Source organism: Phocoena sinus, chromosome 1, assembly GCF_008692025.1.
Source record: "Phocoena sinus isolate mPhoSin1 chromosome 1, mPhoSin1.pri, whole genome shotgun sequence".
Lineage (NCBI taxonomy): Eukaryota > Metazoa > Chordata > Mammalia > Artiodactyla > Phocoenidae > Phocoena > Phocoena sinus.
In genome coordinates this window covers 10,077,249-10,105,143 of record NC_045763.1, presented here as the reverse complement: position 1 = coordinate 10,105,143, position 27,895 = coordinate 10,077,249, and the positions used below count along the sequence as shown (strand labels likewise).

At 44.4% G+C, this 27,895-nt stretch overlaps 2 protein-coding genes across 2 annotated transcripts; both read right to left on the bottom strand.

Annotated features, from left to right (window-relative positions):
- Positions 1-6: 6 nt before the first annotated feature.
- On the bottom strand, positions 7-2,871 carry LOC116753028 (melanoma antigen preferentially expressed in tumors-like). The gene is made up of 3 exons (XM_032630487.1): positions 2,585-2,871; positions 1,579-2,151; positions 7-565 (listed from the first exon to the last, which is right to left on the bottom strand). Exons 1-3 carry the CDS (start codon positions 2,869-2,871, stop codon positions 7-9), a joined length of 1,419 nt encoding a protein of 472 aa, XP_032486378.1.
- A 15,057-nt stretch (positions 2,872-17,928) lies between these two features.
- LOC116752984 (PRAME family member 27-like) lies at positions 17,929-20,832 on the bottom strand. Its single transcript, XM_032630352.1, has 3 exons — positions 20,546-20,832; positions 19,522-20,094; positions 17,929-18,502 (listed from the first exon to the last, which is right to left on the bottom strand). Exons 1-3 carry the CDS (start codon positions 20,830-20,832, stop codon positions 17,929-17,931), a joined length of 1,434 nt encoding a protein of 477 aa, XP_032486243.1.
- Between the last annotated feature and the right edge of the window lie 7,063 nt (positions 20,833-27,895).

The following is a 27,895-nucleotide window of genomic DNA, read 5'->3' as shown; positions in this document are numbered from 1 at the left end:
GGGATTTCAGCGGTATACGATGGGCTGGGGATGAGAGAATGTGTTATCTCCACAGTGCAGACAGGGGCTGGAACTAATCCAAATGATCCTGGGACGTCCTAAGACTCTCAGAATCTCAAACAGTTCAGCCCGACACTGTGCAAGTCTCCCAGGTTGGAGGATTCGCTGAGAGCTGTAACTCTCCTGAGGGACAGGATACAGCTCTTGACTTAAACTGGGCAGCCCGGAGGTGTGTCGCAGCAGCTTCTCCATGACGGCCATGGAGATGAGGTTTCCACGCAGGCTAAAGAACATGAGCTGGGAGCAGCGGCTCAGGGGCTGCAGGATGGTCTCGAGGTGAGAGTCCATGATCCCACATTGCTCTAAATACAGTTCCTGGAGGGTGGCTGCAACTTTCTCCAACAGAACCGGGAGGAGCTCAGGACTAGAGTAGGTCAGGGTGATGCCACTCAGATCCAGGCCCTTTAGCTGACTGATGTTCGGACACTGGGACAGATGGCTCAAGTCTGAATCCGAAAGGAGGCAGTGAGTTATCGCAAGGTTGTCCAAGGGGGTTGTCAGACACCTGGGGAGAAACAGAGCAATTAGGTCTTGGAAACTGAGGTGGAAGTTGACCTCAAGTAGGGAGACAACTGATTTGCCCAGCCCCAAGTTTAATCTGATCATCTGATAACGATCAATACCCAGAATGCCCAGTCTCATTTTAACCTGAGTCCTTTCACCTTCTTTGTGTGACTGGATCAAGTCCACAGAACATTGAAAGCTCTCTTTCCTCATCTGCTAAAAGGGTACAACATACCCCACTTTCTTTTGAGGATGAATGAAGATAACGGAATGCACTAGAACATGCTCAGCGGAGAGCCTGACACTTTGTCTCAGTAAAGAGTGGGCATCACTGAATTTTAATAGTAAGTGACATCCCTAAAATTCTTCCTACTCAGGCTTCCTTCAGCCCATGCTTGGGCTACAGGCACCCATAACTCAGGCCAGGTGAGGCTTCTGGGTAACATGCATAGTGGACCAACATGGGCAAGATCTCACAACATCAGCTGGGGTTGCCGGTCTACAGGGTCTTAGTTACATCCTTGCATCATCTGCAAACCATCTTCCAATTTTTATTATCCCTTTGGCTCCTGCTCTATTACCATCATCTCCAGAATCACGCATTTTCCATATATTAAGTACCTTATCTGGAGCAAAAAACAACCTTTTACAGACAGGGAATCTGAGACAGGCTCAACGTGGTCACAGAACTGATGAGCACAGAGCTTCCATTTAGAAATGTTCAGGCCTGATGGAGTTTTCATTCTTTAAGGCCCCCTATTTTCCTAAGTCATCTAAACAAAGATATCTCTTCCTAAAGAAGAAATCACATACTCACACCCACTAGATCCTAACCTCTAGTCTATATCTTCCTAGCATGGTGTCCCTTTCCAGAGCCCCTATCCCAGTTTGGGTCCCTACCTTGATTTGTATGGTTATGTGATACCACACTTCAGGATAGAGCAGCAAAGCGGACAGTGTGTTTCACGTTCTAGTGTTGTGTCCATCATTACCTGGTCAGTGGTGCACTCTCACCTGAGCATCTCATCCAGACAGCCTTCAAGGAAGGAGGGAGATTCCATGCAGAGATCCCGGAGGTGGTGCAGCCTGAGGAACTGAGAGGTAATTTGGACAACGTGCTGCTGTTCCTGCTCGTCAAGTGCAGAGACGTGGATGTGGGAGAGAAGGAGTCTCTGCACATTACCCATCTGGCCCAGGAGAGGAGCAAACACGGCCAGGGTGGACAGATGCCAGGTGCAGTTCACTTGCACCTCCTGGATACAGTCCAGTTGCACCCTGCTCAGGACCTTCATAATATTTTCCATGGACATTGAAAGTATCTTCAGCTTCTTACAGCACAGGTGTACGGAAGCTTTCCTCTGCTCCACCCACCTGATGAGGTAGGTGAGGAATCTATCCATGGTCCTTTCTTTGAGGTGAAGTTCTATGAACACCACCACGGGAGTCAAGGACTGCTCTGTCCTTGACCTGTCCTCAGCCACTGGTGCCATCAGAGTGCTTGAGTACCCATGGGCCCCATCTCCACACCACTTTCTCCAGAAGTCTTGTCCAGTATGCCTTAAATCCAACACCCGCAGTTTGCACCTCCTGTGGGGGAAACAGCAGATTGGCAGCGATGGTTTAAGAGCCACACATAATGAAACCACAGTCTCAGCATTTAGGCAGCACTCATTTCCCACCTGAGCTTTTACTTCTCATCCCTGACATCACCTGTTGCCTTGCCCTCTTCTTCCCTCTCCGCCTCACCTTCCTCCATCTTGTTTCCCCTTCCATCCTTCCTGGTTCTCCACTTCTAGTACCTTAAGCATCACTAGAAAGATGTGGGGACGTGTTCCTTCAGGTGCCCTTTCATCTTAGGTACTCCTACATTTCTGGAACTCAGCAATGGCCAAGGCCTCTGAGCCTCTTCATTTGGCATCATCAGAAGCCTCTAGTCCATCAACTGGCCATCCACTCTTATGACACCAGCTGCCTCTCAAGGATGTCTAGGACTCTACCAGGATACCTGGATCAGACTCACCTGGGGCGATCCTGCTGGGCAACTAGGACATCAATACCATCCAACACTGCTTGTAAGGTCCCCCGGTGAGGCGTCTGCATCAGACCCCCTAGAGGCAGGCGGACAAAGGGCCAGGCTTGCACCATGGCCTTCAGGGCCTCACTGTGTCTCCCACAGAAGGCCAAAATGAACAGTGGTGGGAAGAGTTCGGTGGGCAGATACTCCAAAATGGAGATGACCGAGGTCTCATCCCTCAGCAGGCTCATTCCCGCCAGGCCCAGGAGTCTGAGTGGGTTCCAGGCACTCATGCCGACTCTGCTCCAAAAGGAATCCTGTGGAAACTTGCAGGGAACAAGGCATCTTTCTCAGTCAAGCATGAACACCCCTTAATCCGTCTTCTCACCCTGCAGAGGAACAAACTCATAGCCCAATCACTGCTCCCACAGTAGTGGAAGAGCCTCTGTTTAGCAGAATTCTACTCTAGTCTCTGTGGGCACAAATCCATAACGCTGCCTCTACAGGAACCAGAGCAAGCCTCCTTCCAAGGAGGTAGAAAACCAACGACTTGCCCATTCATTTCCATTCACTGCTTTGCTCAATTGTATTGCACTGGGAAGTGGGTAACATGAGCCTGAAGGCTGACCCTAATCTTTTTGGTGAAAACTTTTATAAAATCACTTAGGTCCCTAAAACTATGGGGATAAGAGCCTTATGTGGCCCAACACAGCCTCCATCCACAATTTCCACTGTTAACTTGGGCTGGAAAAGACGAAGGACATACGCCTAAAATGAGCACTCTTTTGTGTACAGACTAAATATTTTAAATGTCAAGAAATAAAATTCTAAACAGTTAGATGTTTTCATTAAAAGGAAAATCTTCTTGGTTAAGATAATTAAAAATGATATAAACCAAAGGACAAATCAAAATGTTGAGAGTGAGGCAAAACTACACTGAGAGGCAAAACCAAAGCATTAAATTTGTTCATCGGAAAAGAAATAACTAAAGAAACCACTCTCCCTGCCATCCTGAGCTACGTGGCACAATTCAAGACCAGCTGACCATACCTAAGAGGAGAGTGTCCTTAACTGAGGTCTATAACTTACCAGCTCTGATGTGGTTGGCAGGGTGCTCAGTCCTAAGACCGGGTGGAGAACCCAGACAGTGACTCCAGAGGAAGAAGTTTCTGCATCTCTTCTTTGATGCCTGAGGCTTTTATAGGCCTTTCTAGTCCCGTCTTCCCCATTTCCAACTACTAACAACCAATCAGAAAGCGAAGCCTGATTGGATTCCAGACTGTCCATCAGGTTAGTCATGATGGGATCTTCGCCTACATCCTGATGAATTGATTGAATCTGATTTTCATTCAGGAGGGAATAAATGGGGGTAGGGGATTCAAGGACTCAATCATTGATTCACTGCACAAACATGGATTGAGTTTTACTAATAGGGTCAGTTATAGCCATGGGTGTGGGAAGAGATTATTGGTTCCTGATATTGGACAGAAACAACGAAACTAGAAAGCATCATTGTTGGAGAATCTTTGCGCAGATCAAACTCATCAAGATGTCCAACAATTAAAACATTATAAAAATATGGTTATGTCATTCCCAAAGGAAACAACATAAACTTCTACCTGCATCAAGTTGTCCCTCAGGTGTTACATAAGAAACATAGCAGATCATGAGCCTATTCAGGGAGCAAGGGAAAGGCAAGGGGGGATATGCTTGGCACTCCGGGCTTAAGTCAGGGCTTCTCTGAAGCAGGTCAGGTCAAAATCACAATAAGAAGGAAGGGTGGGGACTGGGCAGTGTAGAGCTGGGCATTCCTAAAGGGACACTGTGAATTAATCAAGACAGTGTATGGTATGGGTAAATTCTTTTTCTCTTGGGAAAATGGAGACTAAAAGACTTTTCTCTGGCTGGAGTTTAGAAATTAAAAAGGGAACCAGCGTTTGTTTGAGGTGTTTCCTCCCAGAAAGATGGGATCAGCACAGCAAACTGGCATGAAAAGATTAAATATGAGAATGTGAGCAGAGGGAGAGGCTGGGAGCCCTGGGAAGTCAGACATTTCCAAGACTGAGACCCCTGAGGGTGGGCACTGTGGGCTGTTCGGGAGCTTGGATACAAGGGGAGACATGAACGTGGATAAGGTGCACCAAACCCTGTCCTCATCGTGGTGGCTGCTACCAGTAAACATTTTCTTTTAGGTTCTTCCCACAGAGGACGCTCCCAGATGGCAATTAGCTCCAGCCATTTTCCTGGGGGCTTGGTAGCCAAATCATAATCCCATTGGCCCCTTTCCACGTATATTATGATAATTACTATTTCCTCAAAATTAGGAAAGTTCAGCAGAAATTCTGACCAAAGTGACATCATTAGCCACAGAAATAAAATTCTGCTCTTCTCATATTAAGCACTCTTCACAAATACCAACACCATTCCCTACAAAGTTCAGAAGCTATGTTTGGTTTTTAAGGATCTGCTCATGGGTGACACCCACCCTGGGCTTCATCACATGGAGATTGTTTTGCAGTTTCAGGATGCAAAGAAAGTGTGACCCTCCCTCCACCCCTAAGAGTTCTTCTTGACTTCCGTTCCTCCATTCACTGCGATGTCCAAGTAATTCAATTGTAAAACTGCCAAAGAAGGCTAGGAGTTTTGAAGAGTGTTCTCCACCTTGGTATCTTTCCGGAAGATTCCTTTCACCACATTCCTGCTATGGGTATAAATGCCTTGTGCATAAAATTAGGTTAAACTGGATTGTACTCAATAGGTATTTTAACTCCCAGGCCACCAAACCCTTTTCTTAATAAGCTGCAGTAGAGTGAGATTAGTAACAATGATGATCACAAACCTCTCTGTTTATTGAACACGACGTGGTGAGCAATGGTGTCAGCACTTTTCATCCGCTACCTCGATTAACCTTCACAGGAAATGAAAGGTTCACTGCTCTTTTCCCATTTTTAGCCTGATGGACCTGGGTCTGGGCTTGGGATAGAAACCTGCCCACTTCCATCCACTGAATAATTGGTGGATTCCCTCATGTGAGGGGTTCAGAAGGTCCCCTGAGTGTTAGGAAGGACTGACTGACAGACTTCACATGATGTCAGTGGAAAGGGGGAAACTGCAGACTCCAAGCTGGGGATGTTTCCCAGTTTCTGTGAAATCGAAGGAGGTAGGAGGGGTCAAAGTGTTGGAACGTTCTAGAAATTATAAAAGCCCAGCCCTCTCCCTTCCCCCTGAGTAGAGGGCACCTCCTCTGTCCAACTCCACACAGAGCCTGTTTGCTCAGGGGACATACTGGGTGATAAGGAGGAGGGAGCACATGTGCACAGAGGTGCCATCCTTCCCACCCAATTCGGGGCCTGCAGGACTCCTGGGGTCTGGTGAGAAGCCTGGGTTTGACATTTCTACCCTGTCCTGATTGCCTGTTTCAAGACCTTGTTTGCTGCCCAGGTCAGAGCAGCTCCCTGAGCCCATCAGGGGGTTGTCCTTCCCACTTCTACTGTCACACAATCCCAAGTGACATTCTAAAACATTGCTCCAGGGTCTTTGCTCAGGGGGTTAGCATATTTCTGTGCATCCAGTTCCCCCTCCCAGCATGAACTGACTTGGCAGCCCTCTCTTTCTGCAGCCCACCAACATTACCTCTCCGGGAACCTGGAGCCTGGTTACAATGCTGGGACACACTTCCAATGGGATCAGCAAAAATCAAGTACTTCTTTTCTAATTCCTCTGCGCTATTTTGGACAAACTGACTAACCCCAATGCATAGAGTTCCCCTGTTGCTTCTCTGGATCCATCGACGCACCCAGGAATGCTGGGGGGCGACACATCCTGGGTTACAGAAGAGGACCCTGACTCCTCTGGTCTTCCTAGACATGACAGCTGATGGGAGGCCTTAGGGACCAGTCCCCTGCAGAGGCTCTCCCCTTTGTGGCTCTCTTGGTCCAGTACTTGGGCTGACAATGTTCTCCTCAGGTTCAGTAAGTTTTTTTTCTCTCCCAACTCAGATCTCTTCTTGCCCTGAAATGTCTCACTCTCTATGCCTTTTTAAAAGTCCAGCTGTCTGTGTTGGCCCCCTTGCCTGTTCCCCCAGTACTCAACAGGGTCTGGTTCCACTAATATCTTGCTATAAACAAGGAGCTGTTGCTCTTTCTTCCTCATCAATAAAGGCTTGATGACAACAGTCCCCTGGGTCCAGGCAATTAATCCCAAAGGACAGGCTTGCGGAGACATGGTGGGTAGGGAGGATGTCTGGGACTCTCTCCAGGTGGGATTGGGCCACAGGGAATGAAGGAAAGAAGAGAGAGGAGTGCAGAGAATGTACAGAGGAGCTGCTGTAGGGCCCAGAATGAGCAGAGGAGTAGAGAAATGGCAGCCTAGCAGGAGACCATGTCCTCTGGCTCTCACAGGACTGTGTCCCATCAAGTCTGGGGACTTGTGTCTGAGGCCACTGCAGACACTGAGGCCCTGGATTGGGGCCTGTGCGTTCCCAGGGTCTGGATTGCTTTGCCCTGACTGGCATTAGGCTCCAGTGGCTGCTCTCGCACTCACCGCAAGGGCGCAGTGTCTGGCCAGCGAAGAGTCTGGAGAGAGAAAGAGCGGTGAGCATCCAGTCTGGATGCAAATACCAGGGGCAGGTTAGGAGGGAAGGCGAGGACCCTCACCTTGACATTTATGCCAGAGGAAGGGATGCTGTTTGGAAATTTTGCAGTTTTGTCTCCTCACTCATCTCAGCTTCCAGACTTTGAGAATTGTGTTTTTCAGGAGAAAATGAGAAATAATGAGGTCTGTTACTGTGTCTCCGTCATCCAAATGACAGCAAATTGCCTACTTTAATCCTTATGAAGGTCATAGGAGATGAAAGTCAAAGCAGTACCCATTGCTTGTCCAGCACAAGTGAAGGAGGAGCGCAGGGACCTGTACTGGCCTCCCTCTTGTGGGAAAATTCTCTAATGTCCCAGGCTGAGGACCGGCAGGAACTTCTGGTGGTGGCGGTGGGGGGAGGGCTCTGTGGACAAGTTCACTGGGGTGTCTCCAGCACATGTGACACAGCCTAATACTCTTACCCAGTATTGCCCTCTCACTTTTCTCCTTGATTCACTTAAAAGTATTATTTAGGGCTTCCCTGGTGGCGCAGTGGTTGAGAGTCCGCCTGCCGATGCAGGGGACACGGGTTCGTGCCCCGGTCCGGGAAGATCCCACATGCCGCGGGGCGGCTGGGCCCGTGAGCCATGGCCGCTGAGCCTGCGCTCCGCAACGGGAGAGGCCACAGCAGTGGGAGGCCCGCGTACCGCAAAAAAAAAAAAAAAAAAAAAAAAAAAAAAAAAAATGATACGATGTAATATTTGTTTTTCTCTCTCTGGCTTACTTCACTTAGCATAACGTCCTCCAAGTTTATCCATATTTTCACAAATGGCAGAATTTCCTTTTTATGGCTGAATAATATACCAATATGAACATATACAACTTTTCCTTTATTCATTTGTCCATCAAAGGACTTTTAGGTTGCTTCCATATTGCGGCTATTGTGAATACCGCTGCAGTGAACATGGGTGTGCAGACGTCTCTTCAAGGATCTAGTTCACTCACAGTGACCATAGCTAATAATATAATATTGTATATTTAAAATTTGCTGAGAGTAGATCTTATAAGCATTCTCACCACACACACACACACAAAGAGTTAACTATGAGGTTGTGGATGTCTTAATTATCTCGACCTTGGTAATCATTTCACAGTGTATACGTATATCACATCACCACATTGCACACTTTAAATATCTACAATTATATTTGTCACTTATCAAATTAAAATGTGTTTCCTGAGTATCTACAGTGTACCAACTGCTATTCTGGGTATCAGGGAAACATCCAATTAATGTGATATGTCCCACTACCATGTTATCTCATACGTACAGACTTTACATTCTATTGAGGCAGACAAAAAGCACATAAGCTGAAACATGAATTTAATACAGGCAGATGTGTACCTAGACCACAGTAGTGCAGGAAGGTAAAGGTACGAAAAAAGAGCCCTTCCCAATGTGCAACACTGGTATACTTATTGTTTTGAGCTGTAGGCAATCGAGACACAGCAGACTGAAACAAAGGAAACCTTTTACCTCTCTCTGAACTACCTAAAAGAATTTAGAAAGGGGGCCTGGGCCAGAGAGAGAGCTATTATCAAGAGATAACCTTATCTGAGTGGTGTATCTGTACGGCAGGACAAACATCTAATTACCAAACAAATTACTAGCTCTTCTGCGAATCACGTTCTTCCCCGTTGAAGACCTGGCACTCTCTCCCATCCCGTGTCCTGAGATCACACATGAGCCTCAATTGTTTGGCTTCTCCTTGGGTTTCACTGCACTTGTCTGACTCCTGTAGGTTTGTAATTAATTTTGTTCTGTTTTTCTCTGATTAACTTGATTATCATACCAGCTGAAGAACGTTGAAGGGTACAGAAAACATTTTTCCTCCCCAGTAAAAATAAACATGCAAACTGAAGTTACAGCACAATATTAATAATCCATAGTAAAAATGATGATTATTACAAAACCTTTAGAAAAGTTAAGAACTCACTTGCTGTAGTTATAAATATATAGGTAAATGTAAAAACGGTAAAAGGAATATTTATTTAGTACACTGGATTTTAAAGCTTTGAGAATTAAAGTGCTGTATTTCTTTGTAATAAACGTATCAAGAGTAGTATGATCAGGGACTGCTTTCTTCCCATGGCATAATTGTCAACGGGGAGCCAACATCGTTTCTATGCTCTGTAAATTGTCATCCTCCTTTCTAAGTTTGTATCAGCCCCCAACATTTGATCCTTCATCCTTCTGACGTCAGGAAATTCCCGGAGAGTTTCGTTAGTCTGAAATTTCCAGCCCATGTCACTTCCTCCGGGGCTTCTTCATCTTTTCTTCAGGTGCTTTCCTCCTTTCTGAATCTCTGGGAGAAGAGGGGTGTGAGCCTGAGAGGAACAGAGACCATGGAGAGAGAGGGTCGCCCTTGACTGGTTCAAGGTCACATGCAAGAAAATGGAGGGAGCAGGGTCTGAATTTACGTGCCTTTTATCCACATAAGGCACCTCACCAGGTTGTCTCCCTGTGAAGGTTGGCTCCTTTGAAGGAGAAAGGGCTCTAGTCAGCAAGTTGCTGGAACAGCAGGAGGGAAACATTCCTACCAGTATTAGTGTGGTGTATCTGACCAACCAGAATAATATATATTGTATATTATTCACATTTTCTTCATCATCCATTGACAAGCACTTAGATTGTTTCCATATCTTGCTACTGTGAATAATGCTTCAGTGAACATGGGGGTGGAGATATCTTTCTGAGACAGTGATTTCATTTCCTTCCCAGAAGTGGAATTGCTGGATCAAATGGTAGTTCTATTTTTTTATTTAAAATTCACATCCATGCTGTTTTCCATACTGGCTGCACCAAACTACATCCCCAACAACAGTGCAGGAGGGCTCCCTTTTCTCCACACCCTCATCAGCACTTCTTGTCTCTTGTCCTTTTGATAACAGCCATTCTAAGTTTTGTGAGGTGATATTTCACTGTAGTTTTGATATGCATTTCCCTGATTAGTGATGCTGAGCATTTTTTCAAGTACCTGTTGGCCATCCATCTGCATGTCTTCTTTGCCAGAATGATATTTAGTATGAATTGTGAGGTCAGAAACATGCAGTCCCCTGCAAATAGGCAGACTGTAGAGAAATATGGGTTGCAGGTGAACTTGAAATGTGTTTTCTGTAGGATAAGGCAAACCAGGCAGAAACTTCTGGTCTGCGGTAAGAGGGTAACTCCCCCTGGAGGCCTCTCCATGGTGGGACCCAAGAGACTCTGTTCCAATCCCTTGGCTCTGACCCAGAACCACACACCTAGCCTGGTGGTGCCTGAACTAGTCACCTGCACTGCAATTTTATTATTGTGGATTACTCTTGGGACACACATTCCCTCCTGGAGCACCACCAAAACATCAATTCGACAAAAGTCACTGGTCTTGGGAAGTAAATTATGCCCCCTGAACCCCCTATTAATAGAAGCACAAATCCTCGTCTCTGTAAACGAAATTTCATCCTTAGCACCCCTAGATCTCACTGTGCACAGTTATTGAGGCCACCTCAGAACACTTCTCATCCATGTTCTCAGGACGCAGCTCTTCAGACTTTGGAAAAGTGGACACATGAGGAGTACTGGGATGCTGCAACACTGCTGACGAGTCAGTCCCAAACTCCCATCCTCCATTCCTGTTAGCATCATTGATCCCCTGTGTAGTATTCTGATGATACCTCTTTTTTCAGGAGCCCCTCATACCAGCCTCTGTCCATTGAAGAGAAGAACCTGCAGGAAGAAGGTGACTTAGAGCCCAGGACCCAGGATGTGGCTGACAACTAACCCAGACACAGCCCAGTGTGCTCTCCTGCATAGACATAAATGCTGCTCTGATGGAAGGTTCTGGAGAAGAGCTTTATATTGTTAATCAATAGTAACCCTGAGGCCAACTGCTCTCCAATTCCAGCTCTATTTCCATAACCCCAGCAATCTGGCACCATTCCAGAGGGGACTGAATTAGAGGTTCCTCACTCAGTAACACTCTTGGTCTTCTTCTAAGCTTTTGCTCTTCCAAGGCCTGTCCCTAGTCCAGTGTCCTATCCTCTCTCGTCTGGCTACCTCTGGGCTTCACCCCTTGCCCAGTTGTCCAGAAGATCTTGGGTCTCCAGCCAGAAACTAACACAAACAGATGTAAAGATATACCATGTTCATGGATTAGAAGAATCAATATTGTTAAAATGACCATACTTCCCAAGGCAATCTAGGAATTCAGTGCAACCCCTACCAAAATAACAACAACATTTTTCAGAGAACTAGAATTATTTTAAAATTTGTACAGAAACAGAAAAAGACCACAAATAGCCAAAACAACCTTGAGAAAGAAAAACAGAGCTGGAGGTATCATGCTGCTGCTTTAGACTACATTGCACAGCTACACTAATCAAAACAGTATGGTACTGGCAAAACAAACAAACCCAGAAACATAAAAATATGGAACAGAATAGAGAGCACAGAAAAAAATCCTACACACTTATGGTCAATTGATCTATGACAAAGGAGGCAAAATATACAATGGAGAAAAGACAATCTCTTCAATAATTGGTGCTGGTAAAATTGGACACCTACATGTAAAAGAATGAAATTAGAACATTTTATAACACCATACACAAAAATAAACAAAAAATGGATTAAAGACCTAAATGTAAGGCCCAAAATCATAAAACTCCCAGAAGAAAACTTAGGTGGAACACTCTTTGACACAAATCATAGCAATATTTTTTTGATATGTCTCCTAAAACAAAGGAAACAAGAGCAAAAATAAACAAATGTTCCCTAATTAAACTTAAAAGCTTTTGCACAGCAAAGGAAACCATGGACAAAATAAAAAGACAACCTGCTGAATGGGAGAAAATATTTGCCAATGATATGACCAATAAGGAGATAATATCCAAAATAACATATAAACAGCTGATACAACTCAACAGCAAAAAAAAAAAAAAATGGGCAGAAGACTTGAATAGACATTTTCCCGAAGAAGACATACAGATGGCCAACAGTCACATTGAAAGATGTTCAGTGTTGTTAATCATCAGGGAAACGCAAATAAAAAACACAATGAGATATCACTTCACACCTGTCGGAAGGACGATCATCAAAAAAACCACAGATCGCAAATGTCGGCCAGGGGTGGAGAAAAGGGAACCCTCATACACTGTAGGTTGGAATGTGAATTGGTGCAGCCACTGCGGAAAACAGGACAGAGGTTTCTCTAAAAACTAAAAATATCAGATGACTCAGCAATTTCACTACTGGGTATATACCTAAAAACCCCAAGTACAATCATTCCAAAAGATACACGCATCCCAATGTGCACAGCAACATTATTTAAAAAGCCAAGATACGGAAGCAGCCTAAGTGTCCATCAACATTTGAATGGATAAAGAAGTGGTATATTCCACACACACAATGGAATACTACTCAGTCATAAAAAAGAAAGGAATTTTAACATTTGCAACAACATGGATGGACTTGGAGTGTATTATGTATAATGAAATGTCAGACAGAAAATATAAATACTGTATGACATCACTTATATGTGGAATCTGAAAAATAAAATAAACTAGTAGATATAACAAAAGAGAAACAAACTCACAGATACAGAGAACAAACTAGTGTTCACCAGTAGGGAGAGGGAAGGGAGAGGGGTAAGATAGGGTTAGGGGATTAAGAGATACTAAGCACAATGTATAAAATAAATAAGCTAGGAGTATATATTGTACAGCACAGAGAATATAGCCAATGTTTTATCATAATAACTATAAAAGTAGTATAAACTTTAAAAATTGTGATTTAGTATGTTGTACACCTGAAACTTATATAACATTGTACTTCAACTATATCTCAATTAAAAAAAAAAAGTAAAGCAGCTCAGCCTACTGATAGAAGCACTGGAGGATGATTTGAAATCCAGTGACATTTTCTTTTCCCCCTTTTTGCTAATTAAAACAATAGAATATAGTGGTGAGCTTGACATAAGTTGAGGAAATTATCTTCTAAGAGGATGAAATGGATAATTCAGGAACAACAGGGCTGTATACAGGGAGAAAGCATTGAGAAACCAAAGAGAAGCTTTGGGGAGTACAAGGATTTTTATTACTCTATGGTTGGCAAGAACAGCAAAACATTGGAGCAACTTAAATTTACATAAGGAGACTAAGTGTTAAAATGTGGGCCATTCATTTTATGGACTACTATATGCCCGCTGATATGAATGAGGACTGATCCTTAAGACCCACCCTTAAACGTAAAAAAGCAAGATGATCTGAATCACTAAGACACCGTTTCTATAAGGGAAGCTGAACCAGATGTTAGCACATGCAAAAATAAATGTACAGAAAGTCAGAGAGAAGTCTGGAAAGTACACTAAACTGAACTCTCTGGAGAGGGGCCTGGGATGAAGAGGAAGTTCAGGGGAGATGTTTCTTCTCTCTGTATGGTTGGGATGTTTTACATTGAGAGTATAGTCCTGTCTTACTTGGGCAAAACCAACAGAAGTATGGGAAACAAATGAAGGTTTCTTTTGTTACTGAGCCAAACTCAGGTCCACTGATCTGTGTGCAGTGAAGCCAATCTACTGATACTGAGAGTGATGAAGGAAAGTGTAGCATTTATTGCAGGCACCAAGCAAAGAACAGGGGCAACTGTTGCTCAAAAGACCCTAATTCCCTGATGACTTTCTGGAGAAGATTTTTAAAGACAGGGTGAGAGAGAGTGTTGTAGGGTGTGATCAGCTCATGGACATTCTTCTGGTTGTTGGTGATGAGGTAATCAGGAATAAATATCATCAAACTTCTGCTTCCAACCCCTCTGGTCTCTATGTGCTTGCAGTCAGCCTGGAGTTCACTTCATTCAGTGTTTTCAAAGTAGCTCAAGGATATGGCTCAGAATGTTATCTATAGCCCTTGAAGAGGAACTAAGGGTCTTTGAATTTGTTTAATGGCTAAGCTATTATTATCTTATCCTGCTTGATTATTTTCCTTTGTTTCTGCATTTTGTCATATTTTCTGTGTATTCTTTGGAACTCAGGATAGGCCTAGGAGGATAAAGGTTTGCTACAAACAAGAGGCAGGTGCAGGACATGAGGGGGAGTCTGTCCTGGGAAGGGCCCACAGGGTTCTGCTCAGTTACACTTCCAAGTACAACTTATATGTACAAATGCATTGACCACAAGTGCTATTTCTTCCGTATCCAATTTATTTGTTCTTGGTAGACAGCTAGTGTTGACCTTCCCCAAATGTGCATTTCAGTGCAAAATAACGTTTGGCTATAAACCGTTGTTAAATATGTCCGTGCACCCACAGTTATAAGCATTTACTGCCACACCAGGCTTCTTGTTCAGCTGCAGGACAACAGGGTGATAGAGACACAGTCCCTGCACTTTATGAGACTATTAATGTTGCTGATGAAAATTCAATTAACCCTCCAGTTAAGAAGAAAAGAAAGGGAATTTTATTTGAGTCAAACTGAGGATTATAACCCAGGAAGCAGATTCTCAAAAAGCCCTGCGAACTGTTCCATGTGTTAGAAGTCAAAAGCACAGTAATATACATTTCTGAGTCAAAGGATCGTACATCAAAATGACATCCTGATATTGTACATAAAGTTCACCAAGGATACATAGTCCAGGTAAGCACGTACAAAGAGAGCAGCAAGTCACCATGAACCCCTGCAGAGCTGGGAAAGAACACTGTTCTTTTAAGAAGTTACATTGCTGGCATCAGAAGAAAAGAAATTGATCTTTAACGTTGAGCAGGCACTCCCATCTTTAAGGAGCTCATTGCATATTAGGTAGGCAGGAGGCCCAAACAAACACAGAGAGAGACTTTTCTGTTTAATTTTTTTCTTGACCTGCCTTAAAATATAAATTTTATTTCATCATTGTCTAACAGGTAAGTTTGTCAACAGAAAAAATTGTAATACTTACTCTTTTCATATGATCCAGCAGCCTCGTTCCTTGGTATCTATCCAAATGAGTCAAAAATGTATGTCCAAACCAAACATGCACATAGATGATTTTAGCAGCAAACCAAAGAAGCAAGAAAGCTGTCCTTCAGTATATGAGTGAGCAAATAAACCGTGGTGTATTCAGACAAGGAATGGGATCAAAACATGAAAAGACATGGAGGAAACTTAATAAGTGAAAGAAGTCAATCTGAAAAGGCTACATACTGTATGATTCCAGAAATATGACATTTTTTCTTTTCTAAAAATTTTTATTGGAGCATACATGATTTACAATGTTGTGTTACTTTCTGCTGTACAGCAAAGTGAATCAGTTCTACATATACATATATCCATTCTTTTTTAAATTCTTTTCCCATATAGGTCATTACAAAGTATTGAGTAGAGTTCCCTGTGCTATAAAGTGGGTTCTTACTAGTTATCTATTTTATATATAGCAGCGTGTATATGTCAATCCCAATCTCCCAATTTATCCCTCCCCCACCTTTCCACCCTGGAAACCATAACATTGTTTCCTACATCTGTAACTCTATATGACAATTTGGAAAAGGCAAAGCTCTGGGGAAAGCAAAAATATCAGTGGTGGCCAGGGACTGGGGGGTAGAAAAGATAAATAGGCAAAGAAAAGAGGATTTAAAAAAAAAATTTTATTGGAGTATAGTTGATTTACAATGTTGTGTTAGTTTCAGCAAAGTGAATCAGTTATACATATACATATATCCACTCTCTCTCTCTTTTTTTTTTTTTTTACATTTGTTTCCCATACAGGACATTGCAGAGTATTGAGTAGAGTTCCCTGTGCTATACAGCAGGTTCTTATAAGTTAGGACAGTGAAAATACTCCATATGATACTACACTAGTAGATACATGCAACTATACATTTGTCAAAACCCATAGAACGTACAACCCTAAGAGTGAACCTTGGTGTAAACGATGCAGTTTGGTTGATAAGGATGTCTCAATGTAGATTCATGAATTATAACAAATGTACTCTTCTGGTGAGAGATTTGGATATCCAGGGAGTCTGTACACGTGGGGGCAAGAGACGGGAACTCTCTGTACTTTCTGCTCAATTTCACTGTGAATCTAAAACTGCTCTAAAAAATAAAGTCTACTTTAAAAAATATAATTGTAATCCTAGCTCTAAAATTTTATTATTGTAAATATTTTTAAAGGAGAAAAAAATCTCATTCATTGATCTCTAAAATCAGTTTTCATGTCTTATTTGTCTTGAGATGCCAAAGGAAGTTCAACATTTTTTTAAAAATCCACATGCATTCTTTACAAGTACTAAATTACCTCTATAATTTTCAAAGAAATTTCATGTATTTAATATTCATATCAATGTGCAAATATTTAAACTCAACTAGTATTAACAGGACAGCAAAATTTTTAAAAAGTACTGACGCATACAGTCCTGCTTACAAAACCGATTTATATCCTCCTGTCTGATCTACCAGCTGGTGGCCTAGGAGACCTGAGGCTCAGAATGTCTATCACTAGAGATGAATCCAATCTCTCCTATGCCCTCCCTTCCTCCTCCCTGAACTGCCTGAGAGAGCAGCTTGAGTGAACTATGATTCATTGGTGTCCACATGTGAAAGGTGAGACACATTTCAGGCCCTGGGTTTGCTCTCCACCCTGTTGTAAGGAATAGAGGGTAAGCTAGAGGAATGTAGATACTGAGGCTTTTGCAAAAGGCAACCGAGGCTTTTGATTAATGTTCCTCCACCCCTATATCCACTCCATCCCTGGAGCACCAACACCCTGAATTTCCCATCAACTCCTTGAGTCAACTTTTCCCCTTCAACCTTTTTTTTTTTTTTCACTTTGAGACAATTATATATATATATATATATATATATATATATATATATATATATATATATATATATATATATATATTATATATATATAACATCTTTATTGGGGTATAATTGCTTTACAATGGTGTGTTAGTTTCTGCTTTATAACAAAGTGAATCAGATATACATATACATATGTTCCCATATGTCTTCCCTCTTGCGTCTCCCTCCCTCCCACCCTCCCTATCCCACCCCTCCAGGCGGTCACAAAGCACCAAGCCGATATCCCTGTGCCATGCGGCTGCTTCCCACTAGCTATCTACCTTACGTTTGTTAGTGTATATACGTCCATGCCTCTCTCTCGTCCTGTCACAGCTCACCCTTCCCCCTCCCCATATCCTCAAGTCCGTTCTCCAGTAGGTCTGTGTCTTTATGCCTGTCTTACCCCTAGGTTCTTCATGACATTTTCTTTTTCTTAAATTCCATATATATGTGTTAGCATACGGTATTTGTCTTTCTGTTTCTGACTTACTTCACTCTGTATGACAGATTCTAGGTCTATCCACCTCATTACAAATAGCTCCATTTCGTTTCTTTTTATGGCTGAGTAATATTCCATTGTATATATGTGCCACATCTTCTTTATCCATTCATCCGATGGTGGGCACTACAAATAGAACTACCATATGACCCAGCAATCCCACTACTGGGCATATACCCAGAGAAAACCAAAATTCAAAAAGAGTCATGTACCAAAATGTTCATTGCAGCTCTATTTACAATAGCCCGGAGATGAAAACAACCTAAGTCCCCTTCAATCTTGTACCCCTGCTGGGTCACCTTTCCTTTTCATATTCACGCTGAGCAGATGCCTGAAACCATAGGTCTGTGTTCTCTTCACAATGCACCTATTTCCTAGGTTTCAGTTTCCAGTGCCCAGAAGAAAGCTTTTCATAGAGGCAACCAACTAGGGAGGGACAAAACAGCAGTATATAATGGTCTTCTCATGACAGAATATCTCATTGCCCCAGCGAGGACAGGGGCTAGAGCTGATCCAGATGGTCCTGGGCCTTCCTAAGTTCCTCATAATCTCAATCAGCTCAGCCTGAAGCTGGGCAAGTCGCCCCGGGTGTAGAATTCTCTGAGAGCTGTAACTCTCCCTTGGGGCAGGATACAGCTCTAGAATTAAAGTGGGCAGTCCATCAGTATGACGCAGCAGCTTCTCCATGATGGCCATGGAGAGGAGGTTCCCACAAATGCTGAAGGTCCTGAGCTGGGAGCAGTGGCTCAGGGCAGGCAGGATGGCCTCAAGTTGACAGTCCATGATTCCACACAGATTTAAGTCCAGTTCCTGGAGCGTGGCTGCAACTTTCTCCAGCAGAACTTGGAGGAGCTCAGGACTAAAGCCAGTCAGAGGGACACCACTCAGATCCAGGCCCTTTAGCTGACGGATGTTCAGGCACTGGGACAGATGTTTCAAGTCTGATTCTGTAATCAGACAGTGAGTTATTGCGAGGTTCTCCAAGGGAGTCTTCAGGCACCTGGGAGAGAAACTGAGGAATTAGGTCTTGGAAACTGGGATGGAATGTGACCTCAAAGTGGGAGATAAGTGATTTACCCAAGGCCAAGGTCATTTTGACCATCTGATAACAATCAATACCCAGAAGGCCCAATCTCATTTTAGCCTGACTCCTGTCATCTTCTTTGTTCGGCTGAGATAAGTACACAGAATCTTGAAAGCTCTCTCTCCTCATCAGTCAAGCAGGGTACAACATACTGCACTTCCTTTTGCGGATGAACGAAAATAGTGGAATTCACTAGAACATGCTCAGAGGAGAGCCTGGCACAGAGTCTCAATCAAGAGTGGGCATCACTGAATTTTCACATTTAGAGTTGAAACAAACAAAAACTACTCTCAAATCAGGGTGCTTTTAGCTCACTACTTGAGCCCCAGGTGCCCATATCTCTGGGCCAGATGAGGCTGGAGGGAGACATGCACAGAGAACCAACCTGGACAAGATCCCACATCATCAACTGGGGTTTCCAGTCTGCAGGGGCTCAGTTACATCCCTGCATCATCTGCAAACCACCTTCCACTTTTTATTTTGCTTTTGGCTCCCCATTCCTTACCACCAGAAGCATGCATTTCTCGTATATTAATTACCTAATCTGGGGCACAAGCAACATTTTACAGATGGGGAATTTGAGACAGGCTCACTGTGGTCACAAAACGGTTGAGCGCGGAGTTCCTCTAGAAATACTCAGGTCTGAGGTTCTTTCCCCTCTTCAGTGCCCTCTTACCTGTTTTTTTTTTTAAGTCACCTGAACAAAGACATCTCTTCCTGAGAAAGAAATCACAAACACTGATACATCTGAACCCTCCAATCTATAGCTTCCTAGCATTGTGTCCCTTTCCAGAGCCTCTATCGCACTTTGTCCCTCTACCTTGATTTGTGTGGTTATGTGATGCCACACTTCAAGGTAGAGCAACAAAGGAAACAATGCATGTGACGTTCTAGTTTTGTGTTCTCTGTTACTCGTTCAGTGGTGCCATCCTCACCTGAGCATCTTGTCCAGGCGACCTTGGAGGAAGGAGGGAGATTCCATACGGAGATCCCGGAGGTGGTGCAGCCTGAGGAACTGAGAGGTAATTTGGACAACGTGCTGCTGTTCCTGCTCGTCAAGTGCAGAGACGTGGATGTGGGAGAGAAGGAGTCTCTGCACGTTACCCATCTGGCCCAGGAGAGGAGCAAACACGGCCAGGGTGGACAGATGCCAGGTGCAGTTCACTTGCACCTCCTGGATACAGTCCAACTGTACCATACTCAGGACCTTCATAATATTTTCCATGGACATTGAAAGTATCTTCAGCTTCTTACAGCACAGGTGTATGGAAGCTTTTCTCTTCTCCACCCACTGCATGAGGTAGATAAAGAATTCATCCATGGTCCCTTCATTGAGGCAAAGTTCTATAAACACCTCCAAGGGAGCCAAGGGCTGCTCTGTCCTTGACCTGTCCTCAGCCACCGGTGCCATTGATGAGCTTGAGGACACACGGACATTGGATCCAGACCACGTGCTCCAGAAGTCCTGGCCAGTATTCCTTAAATCCAGCACCCGCAGTTTGCACCTCCTGTGGGGGAAACAGCAGATTGGCAGGGATGGTTTAAGATCCACACTGAATGAAACCACAGTCTCAGAATTTAGGCAACACTCCCTTCCCACGTGTGCTTTTACTTCACGTTCCTGACGTCACCTGCTGCCTTGTCCTCTTCTTCCCTCTCTGCCTTTCTTTCCTCCAACTCCTTTCCCACTTCCATTCTTTCTGGTTTTCTACTTCTAGTACCTTTAATCATCACTAGAAGGCTGTGGGGGCATGTTCTTTCAGGCTCCCCTGCATCTCAGGCACTCCTACACTTCCAGAAGGCATTTCCCGAAGTGAGCTCAGCAATGGCCAAGGCCTCTGAGCTTCTTCCTTGGCATCATCAGAAGCCTCTGGTCCATCCCTTGGCTATCTACTCTTATGACACGAGCTGTCTCTTCAACAATGTCTAGGACCCTACCAGCCTACCTGGCAGACTCACCGGGGGCAATCCTTCTGGGCAAGCAGGACATCAAGCCCATCCAACACTGCTTGTAAGGTCCCCACATGAGGCATCTCCATCAGGCCTCCCAGAGGCAGGCGGACAAAGGGCCAGGCTTGCACCATGGCCTTCAGGGTCTCGCTGTGTCTCCCATGGAAGGCCTCCATGAACAGTGGTGGGAAGAACTCTGTTGGTAGATCCCCCAGAGGAGCAAAGGCCAAGGCCTCATCCCTCAGCAGGCTCATCCCCACCAGGTCCAGGAGTCTGGGTGGATTCCAGACACTCATTCTGATCTTTTCCAAAAGAAAACCTGTGGAAGCCATCAGAGAACAAGACATCCTTTTCATGCCAAGCATAAGCAAGCCTCCATTGTCTCCCCACCCTTCAGAGGGATTTAGCGCAGTGGTAGAAGTGCCTCAGTTTTCCCCAATTCCACTCTAGGTTCAGCGGGCACAGAGCCATAACTCTTTCCCTACTAGCAGCAGAACAAGTATCTCACAAGTACCGAGGAAAAGGAAAGGCAACCACTAGTCCATCCATTTCCACCCACTGCTTTGCTTAATTCATGTCCCACTGGTAAGTGTGTACCATGAGCCTTAACAATGTCCCTTATCTTCCTCGGGGGAAAACTTTCAGAGCATCACTCAGGGCCCCAAGACTATGGGAATAGGAGCATCGTGTGGTCCAGAACAGCCTCCATCCTCAATTCCCACAGTTCACTTGGCTGAGGAAGATGAAGGAGACACCCCTAACACGAATGCTATTTGCACAAAGTAAATATTTTAAACGCCAAGAAATAAAATTCCAAAGAGATACTTTTCATTAAAAAGAATATCTGTTTGGTTAAGACATTTAAAAATAATATAAACCAGGCTTCCCTGGTGGCGCAGTGGTTGAGAGTCCGCCTGCCGATGCAGGGGACACGGGTTCGTGCCCTGGTCCGGGAGGATCCCACATGCCGCGGTGCGGCTGGGCCCGTGAGCCATGGCCGCTGAGCCTGCGCGTCCGGAGCCTGTGCTCCACGACGGGAGAGGCCACAACGGTGAGAGGCCCGCGTACCGCCAAAAAAAAAAAAAAAAAAAAAAAAGAATATCCGTTTGGTTAAGACATTTAAAAATAATATAAACCAAAACACAAATCAAAGTATTTGGGATTAAGGCAAAATTACACTTAGAGGTAAAACCAAAATCTTAAACCAGTTTATCTGAAAAGAAATAAGAAACCTTCCATACCAAGCTACATGCCACCATTCAAGACACAGAGATCATGGGTAAGATGAGGGTGTCCTTTGCTGAGGTATGTAACTGACCAGCTCTGATGATATTGGCAAGGTGGTGCTAGGACCTCAGACTCCTCGGAAAATCCAGGAGGTGACTGGATTCTGCATCTCTTCTTTGGTACGTGAAGATTTTATATACCTTTCTAATCACAACTTCCTTCTTTCCAACTACTAACTTCCAATCAGAAAGCATACCTGATTAGATTCCAGACTGTCCATCAGGTTAATCCTGATGGGATCTTTGTCTATCTCAGGAGGAATGGATTGAGTCAGGTATTCATTCAGGAAAGAGAAAGAACGAAGGAGGGGTATTGGAGTCAAAGGCACGTTCCTTGATTCACTCCACAAATATTCACTGGGTTTGACCAATACCAATAGTTATACCTGTGGGTATGAGACAGGGAAGGGGCTATTGATTTGTGATATTGGATAGGAAAAACCAAAATTTAAAGCATCAGTGTTGGGGGATCTTTGGCCACATCACAATTATCAAAATGTCCCAGAATAAAAACAGCTTCATGAGGACAGTGGTGTTGTTCCCGACGGAAACACAATAAACCCATCCCTGTATCAAGTGTCACTTAGGTGTTACGTCGGAAACATGGGAGACCATGAATTTATTCGGGCAGCAAGGGAAGTTCTTTTGGGGATGTGGTTGGTTTTCCAGCCTTATGTCAAGGCTTCTCTGAAGGAGGTCAGGTCAAAATCACAGTGAGAAGGGTGGGGCTGGGCAGCATGGAGCTGGGCATTCTTAAAGGGACCATGTGAATGAGCCAAACAGTGGAAAACATAGTTGTTGTTTTTGGTTTTTCCCCTGAGAAGGGAGAAGATTTAAAGGCTATTCTCTGGGTGGAGTTTAGAAATTAAAAGGGAGTGGCTAAGAGGAGGCAGTGTCATCTCTGACGGTGTTTCCTCCCAGAAAGATGGTGTCAGCACAGCAAACAGGCATGAAAAGGTTAATCTGAGAATGTGAGAAGAGGGAGAGGCTGGGAGCCCTGGGAAGTCAGGCATTTCCAAGACTGAGACCCACTGAGAGTGGGCACTGTGGGCTGTTTGGGAACTTGGAACCAGGGGGAGACATGAACGTGGTCAGTCACAAATAACCCTGTCATCCAGGGGCAGCCGCTAAGAAGAGATGTTTTCCTTTAGGTTTTTTCCCTACAGAGGATAATTCCCAGATGGCAAATAGCCCCACCCATTTTCCAGGGGTCTTGGAAGCTGAACTATAGTCCCATTGTCCCCTTTCCAAGTATATTTTGATAATTACTGTTTTGTAAAGCTTAACTAAGTTCAGCACAGATTCTGATCAAGGTAATAGCAATGGGCACAGAAATAAAATTCTGTTTTTCTCTTCATATTAAGCACTGTTCACAAATACCAACACCTCTTCCAAACAAAATTCAGAAGCTGTATTTGGTGTTTAAGGATCTGCCACGTTCAGGTATGAGTTCCACCCCAGCTACAGCACACAGAGATTCTTTTGAAGTTTCAGGACACAAAGAAAGCTGGACCTTCTCTCCACCCCCAGAATTTTCCATGTCTCCCACCCCCCATTCAATACAGTGCCCAAACAATTCTTGTATACCACTGGCTGCCAAGGCAAGGATTATTTGAGATTGTTCTCCATCTTGGTATCTTTCCTGAAGATTCTTTTCACCATATTTCTACCATGGGTACAAATGGCTTTTACATAAAACTGGGCTAAACCAAATTGTACTCAATAGACTTTTAACTCCCAGGCCATCAAGCACCTTTACTAATGAGTTGCAGTATAGTGAGATTTGCAACAAGAGTAATCATAACCATCTCTGTTTATTGAACACAAACTGGGTGAGCACTGGTGCTGACGCTTTTTATCCACTAGTTCAGATAAGCTTCACAGAGAATCTAGAGGTCACTGCTATTTCTCTGCATTTTTAACTTGGTGGATTGGGGTTTTACTCAGTAGAGGAATCTGCCCACTGCCATGCAGTGAATAACTCGTAGATTCCCTTTGTTGATGGGATCAGAAGGAACCAAGGAACCCTGAGTTGTCAAACAACCTAAATTTTGGAGAGGACTGACTGAGAGACTTCACTCGAATGTTAGTGGAAATGGGGAAAGTGCAGTGTCTCAGGTGGGGATGTTTCTATGGGTTTGCAGCTTCCATGAGATCCAAAAAGACCACTGTTTTATTTATTTTTTTGCGGTACGCGGGCCTCTCACTGTTGTGGCCTCTCCTGTTGCGGAGCACAGGCTCCGGACGCGCAAGCGCTGAGCGGCCATAGCTCACGGGTCCAGCCCCTCCGCGGCATGTGGGATCTTCCCGGACCTGGGCACGAACCCACGTCCCCTGCCTCGGCAGGCGGACTCTCAACCACTGCGCCACCAGGGAGGCCCAAGGCCATTGTTTTAAAGTGGCAGGTTGTAACTAATTCTCTGAAGAAAACTCCAGGGATGAAATGGAAAGGTCCAAAGTGGGCAGACTCGAAGTTGAGCCTCTCTGGGATATTTGGGAATTTGCAGGATACTGGGAAGGAGCTTTCTTGCCTGAGCAGTAATCAACTGTGGGAACTGTGTCAGAGAAAACCAGAGACAGACACAGGTTTATACGGTAAAGGCAAATTTCATTCAGGATTATTGCAACAGAGGAAAAGATACACCAGTATGGAACTGGTCTCCATTCACAATACAATGAAGACATTTGGGGATTCACAACCAACAAGCAGGGGGTTCTGTGGCTGGAGAATTACTATGAGGAGACCTCAGCTCTGGGGGAAATCTGGCTAAACCAGTGTAACAGGATTCCTACCGAAGGCTGTCCAGGGTGATCAGACACCAAGAGTGGGGAGTCAGGAATTTGGATCAGATATTATTGGAATATCAGGTATCAAAATTGTGGATTCTTCTAAAACTGACTAATCAGGGTTCTTCCTAAAGCTGGATTTTACAAGGATGTGCACAGATGGGCCTAGCAGAAGGTCAGGAGACTGACTTAGAGTTTTCAAGTGTACATGCCAGTTGAGGGGATCGTGTTGGAGCCATGGGTGCATTGTGCAAATCCTGATGTAGTGAAGAGCTTGGCCAACTTGAGAACAGGAAGAAAGCCACTGAGGCTGGGCAAAGAGGTGCAGGCAGTTCAGGAAGGATCCATCGGAAGATTTTCATGATCTTATTAATTCTTTCCCTACTGGTGAAGAAAGTTAGGGGAAGATAGTTTTATTCTTATATTGTTATTTATTCTGGTACACACCATCCAAGCACACCTGGTATGGTCTGAGTGGTGAGGGTTAGCACAGGGTGATACAGCCACACTCTGTCTATTCCTTCTCAGTTGGTTCTTTTAAGTTTATACAGCTAAATCAACCCTAAGTGCAAATATTTGCTCTTCTCTTTTCCATTGTAAAAGCCTTGACTCTTTTCTTTTTTCAGTTTTCTTTTGGCATATTTTCCTGGAAGATTTTTTCCAGTTTTATTGAGATATGATTGACCTCTTTTCAGTGTACAACATAGTGATCTGATATGTGTATACACTGGGAAATTATCACCACAATAAACTTAGTTATCATCCATCACTTCACGTAGTTAAAATTTTTTCCTGTGGTGAGAACTTTAAAGATCTACTCTCCTAGCATTTTTTTTCAAGTACACAATACAGAATTGTTAACTTTTGTCACTGTGCTATACATTACATCCCTATGACACATTTATTTATTTTTTTTTTTTTTCTGTACGCGGGCCTCTCACTGTTGTGACCTCTCCCATTGCGGAGCACAGGCTCCAGACGCGCAGGCTCAGCGGCCATGGCTCACGGACCCAGCTGCTCCACGGCATGTGGGATCTTCCCGGACCAGGGCACGAACCCGTGTCCCCTGCATCGGCAGGCGGACTCTCAACCACTGCGCCACCAGGGAAGCCCGACACATTTATTTTATAACTAGAAGTTTGTACCTTTTGACCGCCTTTATTCATTTCCCCATAAATCTTTCTTTGACTTGTTTCACTTAACATAATGCCCTAATGATCTGTCCATATTGTTGAAAATGGCAGGATTTTCTTCTTTTTTATGGTTTTAATTCTGAATAATATTCATATATATACATATATGAATATATATGTATTATATATATATTCACATTTTCTTCATCATTCATTGATGGACCCTTAGGTTGTTTCCCTTTCTTGACTATTGTAAATAATGCTGCAGAGAGCTTAGGGCTGCAGATATCTTTTTGAGAAAGTGATTTCATTATCTTCATATATATACCCAGAACTGAAATTGCTGGATCTTATGGTACCTCCATACTGTTTTCCACATTGTCTGCACATTCTTGCATTCCCAGCACAGTGGCTACACAAGGGCTCCTTTTTCTTCACACCCTCACGTCACTCGTTATCTTTTGTCTTCTTGATAACAGCCATTCTAAAAGGTGTGAGGTGATATCTCCTTGTGGTTGTGATTTGCATTTCCCTGATTAGTGATGCTGAGCATCTTTTCAAGTACCTGTTGGCCATCTGCATGTCTTCTTGGCAAGAGTGAAGTCAGCAATGGACAGTCCCCTGCAAATAGGTAGAGTGTAGAGAAATACAGGATACAGGTCAACCAGAAGAGTGTTTTTTCTGTAGGATACGGCAAACCAGGTGGAGAACTTGGGGTCTGGGGTGGGGGGTAGTTCCCCTGGAGGCCTCTCAACAGTGGGGCTCAAGAGACTCAGTTCCATCCCCTGGCTTCAAGCCAGCCCGGGAGTACCTGAACGGCTCATCTGTTCTGCCCTTTCATTATCGTGCTTTACCCTTGGAACACACACTGCCTCCTGGAATGCCACCAAAAAAGCAAATCAACAAAAGTCGCAAGTGTCTTGGGAAGTAAATGCTGTCCCCTGAACTAATGAATAGAAGCACAAGACCTCATCTCTATAACTGGAATTTCCTCCCAAGCATCCCTGGTTCTCACTGTGCACGCTCACTGAGGCTGCCTCAGAACTCTTCCCATCCCCGTTCTCAGGACACAGGTCTTCAGATCTTGCAAAATCAGGCACATGGGGAGGGTTGCAACGTTGTCCTCAGGGCTGTCTCAAATCCCCAAACTCCCATCCCCCGTTCCTGTTACCATCACTGACCTTCTGTGTAATATTCTGATAAGGAAGGAGGTGATCAGTCCAAGACACAGAAAGTTCCTTGATAACTGACCTGGACACAGTCCAGTGTCCTCTCCTGCACAGACATGGGTGCTGGTCTGATGGGAGGCCCTGGAGAAGAGCTATAGGCCCATCCTGAGGCCAACGGCATTCTTGTTCCAGCTCCATTTCCGTAACCCAGAGAGTAGGGCCATCCCAGAGGGGACTCAGTTAGACTTTCCTCTCTGTCTGACGCTCTTGGTCTTCTCCTAAGCTTTTGCTCTTCCAAGTCTTTTCCCAAATCTACTATCCTGTCCTCTCTCACCTTTCTTCCTCCAGGCCTCACCCCTTGTCCAGCAGTCTAGATGATCTTGCATCTCCAGCCACCAGGGGACACTGTGGGCCCAGAATTGGCTGCAGTGCAGGGTTCCAGGAGGGAGGCGAGAGAGATTGCATGACCTTGAACTAGGGGGCAGCCAGGGAGTGGAGGCTGGGGTGATGGGGGGAGACTGCCCAGGCAGGGGCTTGTTAGGGGACCCTGGAATTTTGTAAGTAGGGTTGTGACATAACCTGATGGGTGTTTCCCAGCCCCCCTGGCTACAGTTGGTTAGTGTTCTGGGGGAGTTAGCAAGGAAGCAGGGATGCCAGAAAGAGACCCTTGGTGGCTCCTGGCGGCAGATCCTGGCTTGCACTTTAGGTACCTTGGGGACAACTTCAGGGATACTTGGAGGCAGAATCAACAGCACTTCGCTCTCAGAGTGAAGGTGGGGCATGAGGGTAAAACAGGGATTGAGGGACCTCCTAGAGCCTTGTGGTGACTTCTTAAAATTGGGAGGAATGGGAAAGGAGCAGGTATGAAAAAAAGGTAAAGAGTCCGCTGGGCCATGTTATTCTTCAGATGATTATGAAAAAAGATGAAGTACAGAGTAACACCTGAAATTATATATATATATATATATATATATATATATACAC

What these genes read in the sequence shown, in the direction of transcription:
- LOC116753028 (XM_032630487.1), bottom strand. Translation starts at nt 2,871, where the DNA reads ATGAGTGCCTGGAACCCACTCAGACTCCTGGGCCTGGCGGGAATGAGC. An exon ending in GCCCAGCAGGATCGCCCCAG is followed by an intron (nt 2,152 to 2,584) that starts GTGAGTCTGATC and finishes TTTCCCCCACAG; the next exon opens with GAGGTGCAAACTGCGGGTGT. An exon ending in TGTCTGGATGAGATGCTCAG is followed by an intron (nt 566 to 1,578) that starts GTGAGAGTGCAC and finishes GTTTCTCCCCAG; the next exon opens with GTGTCTGACAACCCCCTTGG.
- LOC116752984 (XM_032630352.1), bottom strand. Translation starts at nt 20,832, where the DNA reads ATGAGTGTCTGGAATCCACCCAGACTCCTGGACCTGGTGGGGATGAGC. An exon ending in GCCCAGAAGGATTGCCCCCG is followed by an intron (nt 20,095 to 20,545) that starts GTGAGTCTGCCA and finishes TTTCCCCCACAG; the next exon opens with GAGGTGCAAACTGCGGGTGC. An exon ending in CGCCTGGACAAGATGCTCAG is followed by an intron (nt 18,503 to 19,521) that starts GTGAGGATGGCA and finishes TTTCTCTCCCAG; the next exon opens with GTGCCTGAAGACTCCCTTGG.